This window comes from Carcharhinus amblyrhynchos, chromosome 3 (assembly GCF_965287045.1).
Source record: "Carcharhinus amblyrhynchos chromosome 3, sCarAmb.v2.hapA, whole genome shotgun sequence".
Lineage (NCBI taxonomy): Eukaryota > Metazoa > Chordata > Chondrichthyes > Carcharhiniformes > Carcharhinidae > Carcharhinus > Carcharhinus amblyrhynchos.
Window position 1 is genome coordinate 92,772,318 of NC_137326.1, and position 21,720 is coordinate 92,794,037.

General features: G+C 41.5%; 1 protein-coding gene across 1 annotated transcript in view; it reads left to right on the forward strand.

Moving 5' to 3' along the window:
• The first annotated feature begins 4,003 nt into the window (after window positions 1-4,003).
• fam124b (family with sequence similarity 124B) overlaps window positions 4,004-21,720 on the forward strand; it is a 41,186-nt gene continuing 23,469 nt past the window's right edge. Inside the window, exons 1-2 of the mRNA XM_080186402.1 lie at window positions 4,004-4,215; window positions 12,256-12,284. Coding sequence (XP_080042528.1) covers window positions 4,139-4,215; window positions 12,256-12,284 — 106 coding nt within the window. The 5' untranslated portion in view covers window positions 4,004-4,138. The remainder of the gene's footprint in view (window positions 4,216-12,255; window positions 12,285-21,720) is intronic.

Genomic DNA, 21,720 nt, shown 5'->3' on the forward strand with positions numbered 1-21,720 from the left:
GTTTCAAAATCATTTTTAAGGATGCCAGCTTTTAATTTCCAGATTGTTAAACCTATATTCAAATGTGAATGGACATATTTCATTCAAAGAAATTGTGCTCCATTTATCCTATTGCAAGTAATATAAAATATAATTGAAGTCACTGTTACTGTGGTAATAACATGAATAGTTACTGTGTAATTTCATGTTGCTTTCAAGGAATACATGCATTTAGTTAGTGATTTTCATGATTTCAAATACTTTACAATTTCAAATTTTGAGACAACACTAAATGAGAGGTCTAATTAATTCAAAGATTGACAGTGATAAAATAAAGGAATATACAAATGGGGCGGCATGGTGGTACAATGGTTAGCACTGCTGCCTCACAGTGGCAGGGATCCAGGTTCGATTCCTGGTTTGGGTCACTGTCTGTGCAGAGTTTGCACATTCTTCCTGTGTCTGCATGGGTTTCCTCTGGGTGCCCCAGCTTCCTCCCACAGTCCAAAGATGTGCAGATTAGGTGGATTGGCCACGCTAATTTGCCTCTTAGTGTCGGAGAACTAGCTAGGGTAAATGCTTGGGTTATGGGGATAAGGCCTGCGTGGGATTGTGGTCAGTGCAAATTCAATGGGCTGAATGGTCTCCTTCAACACTAAGATTCCATGATTAAACTCAATGTGAATGCAAGTCCCAGTTGACAAATGAGCCTCATTGTAGACAAGTGTGAGGTGATACAGAATTGGTGCTCATTTAGAACATAAGAAATAGGAGCAGGAGTAGGCCATCTAGCCCTTCGAGCCTGCCCCGCCATTCAATAAGATCATGGCTGATCTGTCGTGGCTCAGTTCCACTTTCCCGCCCTCTCCCCATAACCCTTAATCCCCTCTCTTATCAAGAACCCATCAACCTGCTTCTTAAAAATATTTAGCGAGGCAGCCTCCACCACTTCAACGGGCAGAGAATTCCAGAGATTCACCACCCTTTGAGTGAAGAAGTTCCTCCTCAACTCCGTTCTAAACCGCCTCCCCTTTATCTTGAGGCTGTGCCCCCTAGTCCTACTGTCTTTTTTGAGCGGGAAGAGTCTCTCCACCTCTATCCTATCCATCCCATTCATCATCTTATACGTCTCAATGAGATCTCCCCTCATTCTTCTAAACTCTAACGAGTACAAGCCTAGTTTATTCAGCCTCTCCTCATAGCTCAATCCCCTCAACTCCGGTATCAGCCTAGTAAACCTCCTTTGCACTCCCTCCAGGGCCAAAATATCCTTGCGTAAGTACGGCACCCAAAACTGCACACAGTACTCCAGCTTCTAGCATAAAATTGAAAAGTAGTTAAATTTATATAGAAACATAGAACATTACAGCACAGTACAGGCCCTTTGGCCCTCAATGTTGTGCCGAGCTATGTCCAATCCCAAGATCAAGCTATCCCACTCCCTGTCATTCTGACATGCTTCATGTGCCTATCCAATAATCGCTTGCAAGTTCCTAAAGTGTCTGACTCTGCTATCACATTAGGCAGTGCATTCCACACCCCCAACCACTCTGACTGAAGAATCTACCTCAGACGTCCCTCCTATATCTCCCACCATGCACCTTATAGTTATGCCCTCTAGTAACAGCTACTTCCACCCGAGGAAACGGTTTCTGCACGTCCACTCTATCAATCCCTCTCATCATCTTATAAACCTCTATTAAGTCACCTCTCATTCTCCTCCGCTCCAAAGAGAAAAGCCCCAGCTCCCTCAACCTTTCCTCAAGTCCTACCCTGCAAACCAGGCAGCATCCTGGTAAATCTCCTCTGCACTCTCTCCAATGCTTCTATATCCTTCTTATAGTGAGGTGACCAGAACTGAACATAATTTTCCAAATGTGGTCTCACCAATGTCCAGTATAGTTGCAGCATAACCCCATGGCTCTTAAACTCAAACCCCCTGTTAATAAACACTAACACGCTATAAGCCTTCTTCACGGCTCAATCCATTTGAGTGGCAACCTTCAGAGATCTGAACCCCAAGATCTCTCTGTTCCTCCACTTTCCTCAGAACCCTGCCATTGACCACGTAATCTGCATTCAAGTTTGTCCTACCAAAATGAATCGCCTCATGCTTACCAGGGCTAAACTCCATCTGCCACCTTTCTTGCCCAGCTCTGCATCCTATCAATGTCTCTTTGCAGCCTGCAAGAGCCTTCCACCTCATCCACTACTCCACCGATCTTGGTGTCATCAGCAAATTTACTAACCCACCCTTCAGCCCCCTCTTCCAAGTCATTGATAGAAATCACAAATAGCAGAGGATCCAGCACTGACCCCTGTGGTATACCGCTGGTAAGTGGCCTCCAGTCTGAAAATGTTTCTTCCACCACCACCCTCTGTCTTCCATGAGACAGCCAGTTACTTACCCAATTGGCCAAATTTCCTTCTATCCCACATATCCTTATCTTCTTCATGAGCCTACTATGGGGAACCTTATCAAATGCCTTACTAAAATAAAAATAGAACTTTGGTTGGACCACATTTAAAGTACTATGAACATTATAGAGGCACTGGAGAAAATACAAAACAGTTACTGAAATGATACTAGTGAATATCTAGAAAGATTGAACAATTAAGCTGAAGTTCTTCTCTAGAAAGAGTCCAAGGGGTGACCTGAAAGATAAAAGCAAAATACCGTGGATTCTAGAGTTTGAAACAAAAACAGAATATATTGGAAAATCTCAGCAGGTCTTACAGCATCAATGGGGAGAGAATAGAGGCAATGTTTCGAGTTTGGATGACCATTCATCTGAACTGAGAGCAAAGGGAATCAGCAGAGATTTACACTATGGGAGTGGCAGAATGGGACAAAGGGAATATAAACGAGGAAACAGAAGGCTGAGAAGATGCAAAACAGTAATCATTAAGTGATCCGAATGTGTGAATGGCAGAACAGAGATACCGATTGTTAAATTAATGCTTGAGGAATGTAGCTGTTGCTCAAAGCAGGAGAGGGCTGGGACAAGGGGCAGGAAGGAGAGCTGGATTGGAAAGTGGAAAAATGGAAGCGAGAAAGAAGGATGATGAAATGGATGAATGGGATGAAACTGAATAAAAATGGAAATAGGGTGAAGGTGGAGGAGAGAGTTCGTGCTCTGAAGTTTTGAACTTTACAGAAGGCTGTAAAGTGCCCAATCGGAAGATAACTAGCAAGTATATGTGTTAGAAGAACATAGAAAAGAAGGGATAGGAGGTGGTGACGCTTTAAATAAATAACGGAAGGACGCATTGACTAGCAAATCTGATGCGCCTGTTTGCTGTAAATACTCCTTTGTAATGGGCTAATTAAGACCCTGATTAATACTTCACTGGATAAAGCAAGGAAACTTGAGTGAAATTTCTGTTAGAATATTCCTACTTGACCATAAATCTCTACTCCAGCATTGATTTGCATAATTAAGCACCATTGGGAGGAATTTTACTGAACGGCCTAAACCAATCAGCCTCCCTGTACTGCTGAAAACCTGCACAGTTTGCCCATCAAATGTCTAAGACAGATGGGCATTAGACGGCTGGAGCCTCTAAACAAGCACAACATCAATCAATCTGTTTTAAGTTTCCTTTGTACTGCTGTTTGGGCTGTCCCCCCTTCTTTTGGGGAGTTGCCCCTTTTACTTTGTCCCTGAGTTCATTTGAGTTGGTTTATTTGGTTTGCCCTAAAAGACAAAAGAAACTCCATCAATCAATGTCTGCAACCCAACGCCAGTCTGCAGCGACCAGTTTGTCCTCTTTGCAGCAGTTACTGGCAATATTCACTTTTTTTTCCTGGTCCCTCTTTTTCTCCCCCTTCCCTGTACAGGCGATGAAAATATAAACTTGCAGCTGCTGGAAGAAAAAAACATTTGCTTTTGATTAGAATTGCACATCAAAAGCGATAGCTGCCTGTCTGTCAGGAGTGGTGACGTTGGTGGGCGGGATGTGTAACTATTATCAACCTGCGGGGAAACAATGAAAGCGAAGCTTGGAGCTGGGGCCCAGTGAGCAGTGTGGAGGAACCCCAGGCCAGTTCCAGTGAGCAGTGTGGAGGAGCCTCAGGCCAGTCCCAGTGAGCAGTGTGGAGGAGCCCCAGGCCAGTCCCAGTCCTTGTTAGCAGTGTAGAGCCCTGGCCCAGTCCCCAATGCTGCGCAGGGACATGATGAAAAGCAGGAACGGGGCTGCGGACGAGTGTGCGGATTCGGGAGCTGAGACCGGAGGGTGAGTGAATGCTTGCTATTGTCAGCTCCTCTTTTTCGGCCCATTGCTATTCAAGGGGAGGGCAGGAGAAAGAACCAACTTGTTCCACCGTCTCCAGGCGGGGCACTGCAGAGGGGGAGGGGGAGACAACAATAAATAAAAAATTAGACTTCTGATATGGGCAGGAGGTGGGTCACTTTATTTTGGCTTTGAGTTTCCCTTTTATTTACGCTCGGAATTTGAAATAAAGCGAAAATGACAGAAAGCCCCTTTGTGACGCTGTCAAACAGGTTTGCTACACTTTCAACTACTTTGAAATGAGCCTGAGATTGAGGAAAATAAACACTTTATTGAGTATGTAAGAAGGATAATCCTTTTTCTGGGCGAGGCTGATAGGCAGAAAGTTTCTCCCTGGAAGAAACTTGCCGCAAAGTACAATAGGTAAACCACTGGTGGAAAAAGGTTCTTACAAGACGATTCACGTTGTGAACAAGCGGGGTTGCAGCCGGGGAAATCTTGGCGTTTTTGTTGCCGGCATTATGTAATTGTTTGTCTTCCTTTGTGAATGATACATTTCAGCATGTATTAGATCACCAGAGTTTGAGGCCACTTGTTAACAAGATGAGAGGCCAGAGTCTGAGCCCAAATGAAATGTATACGGTGCCTCTCTCTTGAAGCAGATCAGGTTTCTAATTAATAACATTAACAACAAGGGCTCTGACATAATCGAGGGATCTCCACCGGGATGGTGTTAACTGCCGGACAATAGTGAAGACGCGGTGCATTCACCCTATGATAAAATAAAGTTCGCTGACTGATAAAAGTAGCAACATTTCTGTTTTCACCGTTTTGCAATTAATACATCAAAATTCAGAACACAGATTAAACAGTAGTTGCCCTGGTAACCTTCCAGACCATTCTGCACTGGGTTGGCGCATTTACTGCCTCCTTTGTGTTTTATTAGCAAACTTCAAACACGAAAAACTTGATATTTATTTGTGTAGCTGAATAAACTTCCAATTAAGCATTAAAAAACATCTTTCTTTAGAGAATTGGAGATTTTCCTTTCAGATTCTAATGTGCGCACACTATGAGAATAAGTGCATACATGCTACGTTTTCCCCTGTTTTGTATCACTGAGCATATAACCAACCTTCACGAAATTGTACTTGATATGTTTAATATTCCACAAAGCTACGTCTATACAGCTGCCATGACTGGTTCAGTGATTTCTTCTGTCGAATTATTTGAAGCTCTGAGTTTGCTGATTTAAGCTACTTGGATGTTTAGTCTTCACTGAACATCCTTTAAGACAGAGATTCTTGATTGATAAGAGGATACGGGGAAAAGGTAGGAGAATAGGGATCAGAAAAAAATCAACCATGATTAAATGCTGGAGCAGACTCGATGGGCCGAATGGCCTAATTCTGCTATGTCCTATGGTCTTACAAAACTCAATGCTTTCAGAGAAGTTCAAAGAAATTTTGAGCTCAGATCCTTGAGCTTTTACAAAATGTTGAACATTGTGACAAAATCCTGTGGACAAATGTGGAACTAAAATTTTAATGGTTTTAAAATAAGGATCTTCACATATTTAGTGTAACTTCAATTAATATTGACGAGTCATTCATTTCCTCTGTAAAAATGATAATGCTGGGGGCTTTCAGTCTAGATTGCCTGTGGTTTTGCTAGCTCCCCATGGAAATTTCAATTCCATCTGACTGATTTCTCCTATACCTTTAACTATTTCTTAATCTAATTGCATCTTAAATATCCTGAGTAACTCAGTTCAAGTTGACACTTTCAGTACAGCATCCTAATCCCTCATACTTCTAGTGAATTGCATATAATGTAAAAGATCTTTATGGAATTAACTATTCAAATCTTCTTTAAAAAATGGCCGCAATTAATTTGACATGTATTGATCTAAGACTAGAAACATTCTGGGAGTTACCATTGACCAGAAACTGCACTATACCAGCCATGTAAATACTGTGGCTACAAGAGAAGGTCAGATGCTAGGAATTCTGCAGCATAACATACTGCCTGACTCCCCAAAGCCTGTCCACCATCCAAATGGCACAATTCAGGAGTGCAATAGAATATTCTTCACTTGCGTGAATGAGTGCAACTCCAACAACACTTGAAGCTTAAATATCCAACACAAAGCAGCCCACTGATTGGTACCACATCCACCACCCTCAACATTAATTCTCTCTACCACCGATGCACATTGGCAGCAGTTTGTACCATCTGCAAGATGTAATGCAAGAACTCAGCAAAACTCCTTAGCCAGCACCTTCCAACTCATAACCACCTAGAAGGACAAGGGCAGCAGACACACAGTAACACCACCAACTGGAAGTTCTCCTCCAAGCCACTCATCATCCTGTCTTAGAACTTTATCGCCATTCCTTCTATGTCACTGGGTCTAAATCCTAGAACTCTGTTCTTAAAGGTGGCTGTATCCATTCGACATGAATTGCAGTGATTCAACAAGGCAGCACACCACCACCTTCTGAAGGATAATTCGGGATGGGCAATAAATGCTGGTCTAGCTGGTGATGGCCACATCACGTCAATAAATTTAAAAAAATTGAAATAGAGCTTTGCCATGGAGGAATAAATGAAATAGTCTAGCTCGGATCTTATGTGAGATGTTTAAATACTGCAAACTTTCTGCTCTGATTTTAATTGTTCTTTACTCAACAAGTATTCAGCAACGGATAGAAAGGTGTATTAAGGATCTCATACAGCACTAAGAACATTTAAAATGCTGACATATAACTGTTGATTGCAGAACCTTGTACTGGTTTTATTTGATAAATGAGAAAGAAATCAGCAGATGCGACAAAACTGTATTTAAGCAGATGCATTTTTTAACATGTTCTTTTCTCTAACTTATTGTATTTAAGATGAGAAAGGAATTATGAATTAGTTGCCCTATTTTCTTCATTCCAAACCTAACCCTACTTTCCAGAAAGTTCATCAGCAAAGCATTGCAAAGAAGCAAATATTTAGGACGGTGAAATAGAGCTTGAGATGTAGATTTTTCAATCATTGCCAAGATTATTACAGTATCATAGTGATCATTTTTAGGGTAGCATGGTGGTCAGCACTGCTGTCTCTCTATGCCAGGGACCTGGGTTCAATTCCAGCCTTGGGTGACTGTGTGGAGTTTGTATGTTCTCCCCTTATCTGCGTGGATTTCTTCTGAATGCTCCTTTTTTGCTCCTACAGTCCAAAGATGTACTGGTTAGGTTGATTGGCGATACTAAATTGCCTCTTAATGTCAGGGGGATTAGCCGAGTAAATATATGGGATTACAGGGATAGGATCTGGGTAGGATTGTTGGGCCAAATGGCTCCCTCGAGCACTGTAGGGATTCTGTGATTTTCAGAATAATTTTTGGTTCATTATCCTAGCAGGCAATTCCATAAAGCCTCACTGTTTTTCCATTTGAAGCTGCAATACAATAGTTGTATTAAAATATTATTGACTAATTTTTTTGAACTTTTATGAATTGGAGTTTACATGCATTCTAGGTCAAACAGCAAGCTCTGTAATCTAACTGAAACCAAAGACAAAAAAGCAGCATGTCTTTATCAGAGGATGCTAAGCTGATGATACCGGGCTAGTCATTCGCACAAACTTAGCCGCAAAGGTTCATGGATTAATTCTCCCATCCCTGCAATACGTTTTCCCTTATAAGCATTAAGAAAGCAATCATAATGGGAAAGGTTGTCATTTCTCTGCTCTTGGTTACTCTAAACAATACTTACTGAAAGTGGTTAGCAAGTTCTACTACCTTGGGTCCACGGTGACTCATTGGATTTGACTCACTGTGGAACTCAACTGGGAGAGAAAGCAGTTAGCACCTTTGGCTGACTCAGACTCTTAGGATCAAGATGCTTGGTTTATGATGACTGAGTTCTCAGCCCCTTGAATAGCCCATGTAGCATGGATGACTTGGAATTATCAAGAAAGATAGTTTATTAATTTTAATCTTCGATGTCTGTGCACACCCTCAGCATGAATTCTCAGCATTTCATGGGAGGACAAAATCATACTGCTTGATAGTGTCACCAGTGACCCCTTCCATCAATTTCTTGATGATTCAGAGTTGTACTAATTGGATGGTAATTGGGCAGATTGGATTTCTGCTGCTTTTTGTGGACATGGGCATACCATGTGATATTAAAAAAAATTGTGTCAGCCACTGGAATCTGCAAAGATTATGAGCTCTGACCACATACCAGCAATAGTACTGAAGACTTGAACTCCAGAACTAGTTGCTCCCTTAGCCAGGGTATTCCTGTAAAACTACAACTGGCACTAACTGGCAATATTTAAATGAATGGTGATACAGTGCCAAGTCAGGATGGTGTATGAATGGAAGGGGCGTCCGCAGGTGGTGGTGTTCCTGGGTAGCTGCTGTTCTTGTCGTTCCAGGTATGACTGTCTCAGGCTGCTATTAGACTGATCTCTCAACTTTGGCTCGAACCCCCTCGATGTTTATAAGGAAGGCTTTTCAGGGTTGACAGATGGGTGTACCATTGTCCTTGCAGGTGGTTTAATTCCTTTCTGACATCATAGCAGCTTGATACATCTGACTTGCTGAGCCATTTCAGAGGGCAGTTAAGAGTCAACCACATTATTCTAAGTCTAGAGTCACATGTAGGCCAGATCAGATTTTGCTCCTAAATCCAGTTGTGTGTTTTTTTTTTGGTCTAATGGTTTACGGTCACCACTAGACTAGTTTTCAATTCCAGATTTATTAATTGAATTTAAATTCCACCAGCTACCATGTTGGGATTTGAACTTGAGACTCAGCATTAGGTTTGGCCTTCTGGATTACTAGTCTCATGACGTTACCACTATACCACCACTTCCCCATTCTGTATGGCACGGTAGCCAGAGCAGAAGATCAGTACGTTGCCTAAAGCTTCACTTCAAGGATGGTTGCAAGCATAGCATGAAGGTTTAAACTTCCCACAAGAAAACTCTAGCCACAGAGAGAAAAGGCGATATTTCCTGTAAACCAACATAATGACACCATGATGTTCAATGCCTAAAGCAGCTTAACAACAGGCGTCAATGCTGAAAACAGCAACTGACAATGATACCTTGTGTCCACTTTGTGAAGTACTTGTGGCAGAACCTGCCTCTTGTAATTGGTCTCTCCAGACATCTATGAAAGTATGCCTAATGAAACTATACATCACCAATGGGTTTGCTGCATGTCCATCGTCATAGTTGGACCGAAGGATACCAACAATGACTGACTATTATATTTTCATAATGAAATACCACCCATGGATATGAACTGTAGCTGAGTGAACAGAAGATTGAAGTTCAAGCCCCACTCTGGACTTGACCAGTGATTATCATAGGAGTGTCTTTTGGATGAAACGTACCACAGCTTGCACTGCTTACTCAGCTGGACATAAAAAGCCATTGCAATATTTGAAGAACAGGATCATTCTCCCTATGTCCTGGCCGATATTTCAAACTACAACGTGTCAACTGGCCATTCATCACCTAACTCTGTTTGCTTTCAAAACAACAATGACTATACTGAAAAAGTAGTTGGCAGTAAAGTGCTTTGGGACATCCTGATGTTGTGATAGGTGCAATTACAAATATAAGATTTTCCTTTGCTGTTTTTGGTTCATGCATTCTAACTAATAGACAGTGGGGATGTGTTTTTTACTTAATGGTGCATGTCGGTTTTGATTGTAACCTTGCCAGAGGATTTGTTTGATATAGAATCAAAATAAAATTGTTCTAGCTTGCTGAAACCTAAGAGTGATAAGGGTGCAAATCAGTTACTTACAATTGGGGAAATGTTTCATTCAGCCAGCAGGGATGTAACAAATATTTGAATTTGTATAAATAGGATTTCTGCCCTCCTTGATATTTTCAATACCATTCCTGCAAAGATGCTAAAAAATCATAATAAAGCTGGAGTTAGTATGTAAAGGTACACCACTTACAAATTCCAATATTTAATCAGGGAAAAAAGTGGATCTTTTTCTGAAACAAACTAAAAAGCACTAAGATTTTTGCTTAGCCAAAGTAAGTATGTATATTCATTATGGTTTTATTTCACAGTTCGCAGATTTCCAAGTCAGCACATTATAGGAGTGATATGATTGTGCTGGAAGGGGTGCAGAGGAGATGCTGCCTGGGATGGAACATTTATGAAAAGAGGTTGGGTAGCTTTGGGTTGTTGTAGTTGAACAGAGAAGACTGAGGGGGTGACTTGATCGAGGTGTACAAGACTGAGGGACATGGATAGAGTGGATAAGGGACAGCTGTTCCCCTTAGTTGAAGGGTTAATCATAAGGTTCAAGGAGAGGAGCAGGAGGTTTAGGGAGGGATGTGAAGAAGAACATTTTTACCCAGAGGGTGGTGATGGTCTGGAATGTGGGCAGTAGAGCCAGGTTGCTTCTCATCATTTAAAAAGTACCTGGATGAGAAGTTGGCATGTCATGCCATTCAAGGCGATGGGCCAAGTGCTAACAGATGGGATTATGTGGGAGTTCAGGTGTTTCTTGCATGTTGGTGCAGACTTGATGGGCCGAAGGGCCTCTTCTGCACTGTGTGGGCCTGATTTTTACCATCAAGTTGTGCCCATTTTTGGGCATGAAAACTTGGTAAAAGTCAGACGTGAGGCGAGTGGCACGATCCACCTCGGTTCCCCTTTTAACGAGCATTTGCACGCATTTAAATTGACCTAATTGGCTGCACATCCAACCTTAACGGCACTTACCCCTTTACCATTGTGTTTGCCCATCCAGACATGGTCCACAAAAGTCCAATTCAGGCACTCCAGGCAGTGAGGAGGTAAGTGCCGTGCATCCAAAGGCTGTCTGCTTGAGATCAGTGAGGGAGAAGAAGGTGTACGGTGTCACTCTGCCTGAAATCGGCTGTTTTGGTGGGGTGGGGTGGGGGGGGCGGGCGGGGGGCAAGTCTGCTGCCACTTCCCTGAGATTGGTAGGGAAGGGTAGGTGGAGGGGCCTATCATTGTCCCACCTACATCATCCCCTCCCAGACCAATGTCTGTTGCAGCCAGGGGGAGGCATTATCTGGCCTGGGAGCAATGTGGCGAGGGAGCCGCATTCTTTTTTTTTTGTGCATGCGCAGTTGGAGGCTCCAGTAAGAGCTGCTGGGTTTTGGGCACATTAAGCCCTGCCCACAGGCCTGTGTAGTGCGATTTGGAATTGCTGATGTTTTTGCAAGCAGAGTGCACGTGGGGGCACCTGAGAACTGGCCTAAAAGTCAGATCTGAAATGCTCCCAGTTTTAAATCTGCCCAACACTTAAAATCAAAATGGTAAAATGTAATCCTATGATTCAAGTCACAGATTCCAATGCTGTAATTTGCAAACCATAGAACGTTACAGCACATCTTGGCCCTTCTTGGCTGTGCCAAACCATTTTTCTGCTTAGTCCCACCAACTTGCGTTGCAGGACAAATTGCTCAGGTAAATCAGAATGCCTTTTGATCCTGTAACTCTAATAATTCCAGTCTTATAAACCCTTTTTCTTAGATTTTAACTATTTTAGTTTTGTTTCTAATTTTTGATTTGCTGTTCTTAAACTGGTTTTTGCTAATTGCCAAATTTTAAAATCGTAAGTGGTTCATGACTCAATTTCAAACGTGCAGATCACTGCCAAGAGACATTCAACATATTATTTGTAAGCGGCAAATTTGACAGTTTTATATTAATTTTTATATCCTGCACTAATGATGTAGATATCATTTTTTAAAAAAAAGTTTATTGCAGATGGCGCCATATTCAAGAATGAGGTTTTCCTGAAATTAGTATTTGAAAAGCAAAACTGTCTTGCACCATATTCCTGGAACTCTCACAAGCCACTGAATGTATGGAATGAAGGATTTCAGGCCTCAACTATGCATGTGGCCAAATCTTTGAAACTTAGCATACTAAATTTGATAAAACTTTGCTTCTTTCTCCCACTCTATGTAGTATTCCTTTCTTAATAATTGTACATACGTTGTACTTAATTTTGCATTATTGTCATTTATTTACAGATCTGATTCCAGCAGGATGTCATCAAGTAGTAAGTACGAATTACATTTGTGACTATTGCATCTCAACACATTCGTGGATCTTGTAATAATTAATGGTGAAAGAGAAAATGATCACTGTTGCAAATAAGGGAGGGGATGTGTTACTAACTGCCTATACATAGTGAAGTATACATCTGTCTTTGCACAAGAGTGTGGCAAAAGATGCATGTTTTAAAGCTTTGTGCGTATGGTTTTTTTGCCCTTTGATTTTGTATTTTGGCAAACTTATTGCTTTTTGAAGTTGAAGTTTGCAATAAACAAGAATAAAACAAATATCAGAAGTTGTTCAATTTAGTTGAAATAATATTTGTATTCCCAAGTGTGATGACATTTCAGTGTAACGCTTTTCGATTTATTTAATATTTGCTTACCCTTTCTGTTACAATCAGACGCACCTTACTTGCTTTGATGGCTTGATGACTGCTGTTGGAGGCACCTAAACACTCATCTGAAGGAGTTTTCTAATTCTTTCCAGAGGAAAAATAAAATTGTAGGCATAAGTAAATGGTGGCTGCCGGTGGCTGTTGGCATCAGGCTGGTTATTTTTATTCTGGCTCTGAATTGGTTGGTTCCTTCAAGGAAGTTGAAAGTAGAACAGAACAAGATTCATATAAATGAATGTGCACTTGTTTCATTATTGGTGAATTCATCCCAGTGTATCAATGGGGCAAATTTGCCACCATGGGAACAGCTTGTGTCATTAAACTACATGGCAGCATCAGGAACTTTGTGTTCCAAAGCAACAAAAAAAATTCTCTCTTGAAAATAAATTTATTGCAATAAAATTGTTATTTTTCAAACATCTAATTACAGAAGATGAATTTAACAGAGGCATAAATACAAAGTGTTTCTGTGATTCAAAATCTAGCAATGATGGTTTCTCTAAGTAATTCTAAGCAAATCATCTCAAGCTGAAGCTAAACTTTATTTTGGCAAATCTCCATCAGAACTATGCTGATAACTTAATGCACTTTGATCTCTCATGTAAGCATCGTCATGGTTTCAGCATCATGAAGCCAAATGGTACTTGTTTGAACTGTCTTTCTGCCTGACTTTCTTCCCGTATATTATTTCTCGTACTAAGCTTCAAGTGCTTTGTGTTTCCGTGGGTCTGGAAACCATAGTTGCGTCTAAATTCCCATTTTGATTGTGGTTGTGGCAACCATGGCCAGGATTTTACGCCTCCCCAGCGGATGCAGTGAGCCATTTAATATGCCATTTACTTTACAGGATGGGAGAAGCTGTGCAATTCTGGCCCATAGCTCTGCCAAATCACATTTCTGACTGTCCCTGCAGACCAGCGCTCAGTAGCATCATGGCTTCAGCGCGCACTGCGTGCGGAACTCCCACTACAGTCGATTAGTTGAAACCAAAGTTATTTTTCACTGACCTTCTAAAAGAATGATATGGTTTCAGGAATTTTGTTTAATTCTTCACAAATCTTTCCTACAGTATGCAGTATTTATCAAAATCAAAAGAATTTGAACAATGGCACTAAAACCACAATCAACCCATGACTCTGACTTCATGGAAAAATGTTTGCCAGACTTCAGAAGCCTGAAGAGCTGTATACTACACAAAGGGTCTTGCTATCAAGAATGTGAGTGCTTTCTGGCGAGTGGTGGACTGGGCAATTTAACATGTTTGTAAGACTCGTTTAAAAAAAAAGTTCTGTTAATCTGTACACCGTTTTTGTGTATGCAATATTCATGCCTATTGAGAGATTGCTGACTGTGGAGGTGAGAGGGGAGTTGCTAATTTTTAAATACATTGGCTATTGATATTAACCAATTGTACATAATATTGTACAGAAAATAGAAATGCAATCATTCAGCTTACTACATTTCACAAATGTCAATTAGGTTGCCAGGTTTTCTTTTACATGGACAGGTGCAAATGGATCCTACTAGGTTGAATTATTACATTCACAGACTCTCAGCAGCTGTTTGGCTTCTGGAAGCCAGAAAGTACACTCTTACTGTTAGCCAATTGGAGCCCCACATACACGGTACCACTTTTGATCCACATTTGGGAAACTTTCAATTCAACCTTACCAGTATGGATAAGAGCTAAAAAGACCTCTAAGGGGGAGATAAAACATCAAGGAGAATCATTTCTCGTCTACATTAGCATGTCTCTTGGTGAGTTAAAACAGTGACAGAAAGCAGGTCATAGGAAGCTCTTTTCAAAATAAAAACTACAGCAGTAACACAGAAGCTGTTGTTGATAATTAGTTTGTTAGAATGTTGCTTCTTTGGGTTAAACATCACAGGCTGCAAAATTTCATAAATCCCAAAAGTGGGTGCAGTGATTTTACTTTTAATGTCAATCTATGCCTTTGCTTCTGATGCAGACAGTACACAAACAGCTGACTGCTCATTTAAATAGTTAAATATAGCCAATGTTAAGCTCGCTGTTGAGCGACTTCATGCTTGAGAAGGGGCTCAAATGTTTTGAGAGTGGCTGGCATGCATAAAGTTGTTCTGCACCTCCTATGTTTTGACTGGAGCAGATGCGGTATGTCTTTGTAAGAGTGAGCTTGAAATGGAAAGGCAGAGAATGAACTCCAAGATTATCTGACACTGCACTGGAGGCTTTGGTGCAAGACAGCAGGAGAAATGTCATCCATCTGCAAAAAGTCAGGAGGACCTCCCACACCCATTCCAAAGCAATGGTTGTCGATGGCAGGGGTTCAGCTCTGAGGATCTGGAGGTACTGCCCACTACATGTTCAGTGACCCACACAGGTGACCAAGATATAGGAATGTGACGTCAAATGCCACATCCCTCAAACTGCTCAATACACCATCACAAAGATCTCTTAGCAACTATCATTCACATCTAAACCTAGAATAATCATAGGCCATCCAGCCCATCTTATCCAAGCCAACTTGGAACAAGGGCAGTTTAGCTAATCCCACCACCCCACCCATCATCTGTAGTCCTGCAAATATCGTTTCAGCTGGTGCTTATCCCAGTCCCTTTTGAAAGCCCTAATTATGATCTGCCTCCAGCAGATTCTTAGGCAGTGCATTCCAGATCCTAAACATACACTGCATTTTTAAAAAGTTGATATTTTTCCGCTGGTTCTTTTGCCAGTGTCTCCTGTTTCTTAAGCCTTCTGCTGATGGGTCTTTCTTTCTATGTACTCTGTCCAGACTTCTCATGATTTTTGAAACTTCTACCAGACATTGAAATCTCCTACTGAAGATTTCTACACGAATAGACATGAATCAAGAGATATGTTCATTTAACTTGGGTATCTTTGAATGAGAAAGATAAATGAAAATAGACTGAGACTACATAAGGTTTGCAGCTACCATGACCTTTGTGTAGCTAGGATGTTTGTTTTCAAGTATATCATGGCACAAGGTGCTGTGAAGACATACAAGATCGGAACATTGGAATTAGCTGGATCTGATCATCACCAGTCACAGCATCCTTATGAAACATGCAGCTACTATAGCCTTGCATCTAACACAGATCACTCTGTGATGTGCACTACAGGTAGGATATAATACTTGAAGCTTTTCAGTTCGAGAGAAATGTTATCCTCTTATGCAGCAACAGCTGTACTGTCTACCAACATAATTATTCTTCAACTTCCATTGAACCAGTTTCTTCGCAATTCCCAGAGAATGCAGAAGTGAAATGGAATGTACCTTGAGACATAATTTTACAATAGTTGTGCCTCAACGTCTAGGGAGCAAGAGTGGCAGTACGCTGACTGGTTGAAAGTTAATGCTGCTGTCAATGAAATCCACTGTCTCAAAGTATGCGAGATCCAGACAAGTCTCTACTGCATCAAGAATGGTTTGAAGTAAAGTCTAACAGGCAAGTTGTGATTGCAACAATGACTACTGGTTACAACTTTGACAAAATATCCAGATAGCACTTGCCAAAGGCAATACTAGGGTATGTATAATAGAATTAAAAAGACAACAGGTCCATCAACACAGAAAACCACTCCAGTGAAAGTAAAAGCAGGAGATGCCAACACCGACTGTAATAAACAGTTGGAGGGATGGGTGGAATGCTACTGTGAGTTGTACTCCAGGGAAATCACTATTACTTGGGAAACTATTGGATACAATAGCGAGCTTGCCTGTTGTGGAGGAGCTGGGTACTGAAGCCACAGTTGGAGGCTTTATTGATTCAATTGTCATTGGCAAATCACCATTTTGAGATTGCTACACCACTTAAACTCATCAGACATGGAAAAGCAGCATCTGCATGGGTTGACTGTGTTGGAAGGAAGGACAGGAAATACATGCTGCAAAATTCTGAATTTATGTTGTGCCTATTGAGGAATGTTCGTTGCTGAGCATCGTGAGAAAAAGATTTGTTTCAGAGTGATTTCAGAATTGTTAGACTTACAATTGACATGGCCTTCAGTCCAGCCGCTAAAAAATAAAAACCAAGAACAAAAGAGACCACTATATATAGGTCTCTTTCAACTTCGCTAAGGCATTCAACAATATGAGCAGTAGTACCCTATTTAAGCTGCTGGGGAAAAAAATTGCCGCTCACAAGTGATGTCTTCTCACGACCATATGAGGGGTCAGCTATTATGGGGTCCTTTTAAGATCCACAGTGGATTCAGGACTGTGTTCTGTTTCTGATGCTCTGCTCTGTGGCATATTCTTTCCAATTCTTTTGAGATCCTGGAGTTTAATTCAATCAGCGTAGTCTCATTACTAAGCCAGCGTGTCTGTGACGGCTCACAAGAGTTCATCGGATGGATGACAGCTTTATAATCTTTTGTATGGCAATGACTGTCTGGATGCCTATATCTTTGGTACAGGCGAGATAGAAAGATAGTGACCGTGGAAGACAAATGCCAATAACTGGAACATCTGGAGGCTGGCTGTTTCAAAATGGCATTGGGCAGGATGAGGAAAAACTGAAAACTCAGCTGGTTGAGAGGAGGATCCAAAGAAAACAAGAGTCCAGTAAATCTTGCACCTTCCTGGCTTAATGAAAATCTTGCACACTTTACAGACAAAGCATACCACACACAGAAGGAAAGGAGAGACTGCAGACTGAAGTGTTGCAGTCATAGCTAAGGTGTAGAGGAAGATCAACTTAATGCGTGGTAGGTGCATTGAAAAGTCTGATGGCAGTAGGGAAGAAGCTGTTTTTAGCTGGTTGGTACATGACCTCAAACTTTTGAATCTTTTTTCCCCAATCGAAGAAGGTGGAAGAGAGTACATTTGGAGTGTGTGGGATCCTTGATTATACTGGCTGCCTCTTCAAGACAGTGGGAAGTGTATGTGGCCAATGGATGGGAGGCTGGTTTGCGTTCATGACCCTTTGTAGTTTACTGTGGCCTTGGACAGAGCAGGGGCCATACCAAGCTGTGATACGATCAGAAAGAATGCTTTCTATGGTGCATCTGTAAAAGTTGGTGCGAGTTGTAGCAGACATGCAGAATTTCCTTAGTCACCTGAGAAAGTAGAGACATTGGGCTTTGTTAACTATAGTGTTGGCATGGGGGAGAGGGGGGAGAACCAGGACAGATTGTTGGTGATTTGGACACCTAAAAGCATGAAACTCTCAATCGTTTCTACGTCATCCCCATTGATGTAGACAGGGTCATGTCCTCCAGTATGCCCCCTGAATACCTGCGCGCCAAAAGACAGCTGCCATGCCAGAAATGAGTTTGAGCCACACCAGACAATTTTTAACCATTTAGCTTTCTATCCAATTCAGTCTCTCACTGCTCATCTTTATCCAAATTGCTTCACTATATTGCTTTGATTTTTCTCTTTTAGATTTCTAATTCTCTCATGTGTTTCATGTAGCAGTGTTGCTTTCATTATATGCGTGCTCTGTGTTCATGGGTGGGATGCAAGTCATGAACCATGTGGTCCTCTGATAACCCTTGTCACCTCGTAGCTGCCCTCTGATTTGTTATGTTGTTAGTAAGAGAGACTCAGTCAGTGAGGAGAGACTTTCGCCTGAGTGAGACAGAGACCGAGTGAGTATGTTTGGGGAATTTGCTTCAAAGTGTGAATTCAACTGGTAAATCTTTTTCAAGGTCAGTAAGTCTAATAGCAGTGGTATGGAAATTGGTGGAAAAAGTTCTGCGGGACAGAATTAATCTCCACTTGGAGAGGTAAGGATTAACCAAGAACAGTCAGCAGGGCTGTGTCGGGGGTGATCGTGTCCAACAAATTTGACTAAATTTTTCGAGGAGGTGACTTGGTGTGTTGATAAGGGCAGTGCAGTTGATGCAGTCTACAAGAACTCTAAGATTTTTGACAAGGTCCTGGATCAAGAAGGGAAGAACCCACTTGACAAATTGGGTCCAAAATTGGCTTAGAAGCAGGAGGAAAGGGTGTTGGTCGAAGATTGTTTCTGTGACTGGACAGGAAGCCTATGTCCAGTGGTGTACCACAGGGATCGGTGCTGGATCCCTTGCTGTCCGTAGAGTATATGAATGATTGAATATGAAAGCTATAATTTCGCAGATGACACAAAAATTGCTGGTGCGGTAACTAGCGACATGGAAGACTTTTGATTACAAGGCGATGTAGATGGACTGGTCGGATGGGCAAAAAAATGGCAAATGAAATTTAACCCTGAGAACTGTGAGGTGGTGCATTTTGGGAGGAGCAACAAAGTAAGGGAATACACAATGGATAGTACGACATGAGGAAATACAGAGGACCAGAAGGACCTTGAGATGCATATCTATAAGTTTTTGAATGCAGCAGGACTGATAGATGCTTGTCTTTTAGTCTAAGCATATATAAGAGCAGGGAAGTTATAATGGAGCTGTATAAAACAGAGCTAGAGTACTGTGTGCATTTCTGGTTGCCACACTGTAGGAAGGATGGGATTGCACTAGAATGGGTGCAGAGGAGGTTCACCAAGATGTTGCCTGAGCTGGAGTTTTTCAGCTATGAAGAGAGACTGGTTAGGCTGGGGTTCTCCTTAGAGCATTGAAGACTGGGGGTGCAGGGGCCTGATTGAAGTGTATAAAATTATGAAGGACATAGGGTCAGTAGGAAGAAACTTATTCCCCTTAGAAGAAGGGTCAATAACCAGGGCATAGATTTAAGGGTAATCTACAGGAGATTTGAGAAAACTTCACCCAGAGAGAGGTGTGAACCTGGAACTTGCAGCTTGAAAAGATGGTAAAGGTGAAACCCTCATAACATTTAAGAAGCCTTCAGATAAATACTTGAAACATCATTTCATACAAAGCTATGGACCCAGTGCTGGAAAGTGGGATTAGAATAGATAGATGCTTGAAGGCTGTCACAGACACAGTGGGTCTAAGGACCTCTTTCTGTGCTGTATGTCTCTGACTCTAGAAAGTTAAATTTTAGAATAAGGGCCAGATTCTGACCTGGAGTTAACAATTTTTAAGTAAGTTAAATGTCTAGTTAAACAGGCAGCTGTGTAGTGGCAGTTAACTGCCAATCATTTGAAAACCCTTTGCCTGAATAAGTATTGATTACTGTAGCAGGAAGCTATGCTAGAGGGTGATTCACACAGCTCTGTATCAGTAAAAAGGATTTTTAATGTGCACAGTCAGTGAGGGGAGAGAGACCTGAGTGAGACACTGAGACTCAGTACATTTGGTGCATAGCGGAAAAATAGGTATTTTAGATAAGCTTAATGGCAAGAAGTGTAACTTAGAGTGCTGGAAGTTGGATACTTGAGAGAGTTAGGGAAGGAAGGGTGAGAGAAGTTGTGTTTTGCTTTATTACTTTCTCAGTCTTTAGGCAGTAGTCTTACTCCACTATAGGAGGAAACTGATAATTTGGTGAGTATCTAAATGACTAAGGGCTTATCCTATTCCTAAGGTTCCGAATAGTCCAGTAATTGGCCATAATGTTGAAAAAAACAAAGAAATGAAATATATAATTGGACAAAATAATTAAATTGTTAATTAGAACACATTAAGGCTGACAGGACAGATGACATGTCACGGTTGTAGCATGTGGGATCTCCTGGATGCCCGTTTGATCCAGGGCAAACACGTCATCAATAAGTGTTCGAGGAGCAGCAGCTATGAGTTGGAGACTGGATACCGACCCTGTGACACATCAGGGAAGGGGTAATTATCTGGATTCTTTCTACCATGAGGCAGTCACACCTCTTGGGACAGGGTCTTCTGATCTGGTCAGCGGTTAGGGACAGGAAAGAGTGACTGCGAATGAGGCAGTGAGGGGATTGAGAGAGCAAGAAGTTTAGCCTTTACAATTCGAGTTTGAGGGTTTTTCAGCATGTTTGGAAAATAGTGGGAGCTGCAGGGTGGATGAGCTCATTGTGGTACAGAAAACCATTGAAGTGAAGGGGGCAAATAGGAATGTAGTAGTAAGAAGGGTTAGTATCATCAGAGGAATGTACACTCTTCTCTGCAGCAAAGAACACAAGTCTGGACGGTTGTGTTGGCTGCTTGCTGCCAGGGTTTGAGACATCTGCTCGGGGCTGGAGAGGCACTTGCAGTGGGAGGGATAGGACCCAGATGTCATAGTTCGTATATGTGCGAACGACAGGCAAGAGAAAGGAGGAGGTCCTGCATAGTCCATATGAGAAAATGGCACCAAATTAAGGCAGGACCTCAAAAAGATCATAATCTTTGGATTATTATCTAAGCCACGTACAAATTGGCATCAGACAAATCAGATTAGAGAGATGAATGCGTGACTCAAAGACTGGTGTGAAAGAAGTGTATTCTGGGGAAAGTAGGAACTGTACCATTTGGGCAGACTACACTAGAATCATGCTGGGACTGGTGTTCTTTGAATAGCCTAACTAGGAAGTAGAGTATTATTACACTAAATAGTGAAGACAAGTGATCAACTATGGGAAGATGTTTTAAATCAAAGAGCAAAGACAAGGCAGAAGAGAAAGGCATTATTAAGGGAAATGAAAAACAGACATGACAGGAAGGGATAGAGAGTATTAATCTAACAGTAAATCAAAGATGAGGCTAGAGATTATAAAAATAATAAAATAATAAAACTGAAAGCTTTGTATCTGAATGCATGTAACATTTGTAAAACAAAACAGATGAACTGAGAGTACACACAGTGAATATGATTTAATAGCCGTTGTGGAGATATGGCTGCAGGAGGACATGAATGGGCCCTGAATATTAAAAAGTACAGGATATTTAGGAAGGGCAGGAGGCAAGGAAAAATTGGAAGGTGGCTCTGTTAGCTAATGATGGCATTAGTACAATAGAGAGGATGACCAACGTTCAGGAAACCAGTATGTGGGAATGATTTGTGTACAGATGACAAACAGTAAAGGCAAGAAATCATTGCTGGAGCTGTGTTATGGCCCTGTAACAGTAGCCATGTGGCAGGGTGGAGCATAAAGGAAGAAATAATTGGAGCTTATCAGAAAAGCACTGTGATAATCATGGAAGATTTTAATCTACATATAGACTGGAAAAGTCAAATGG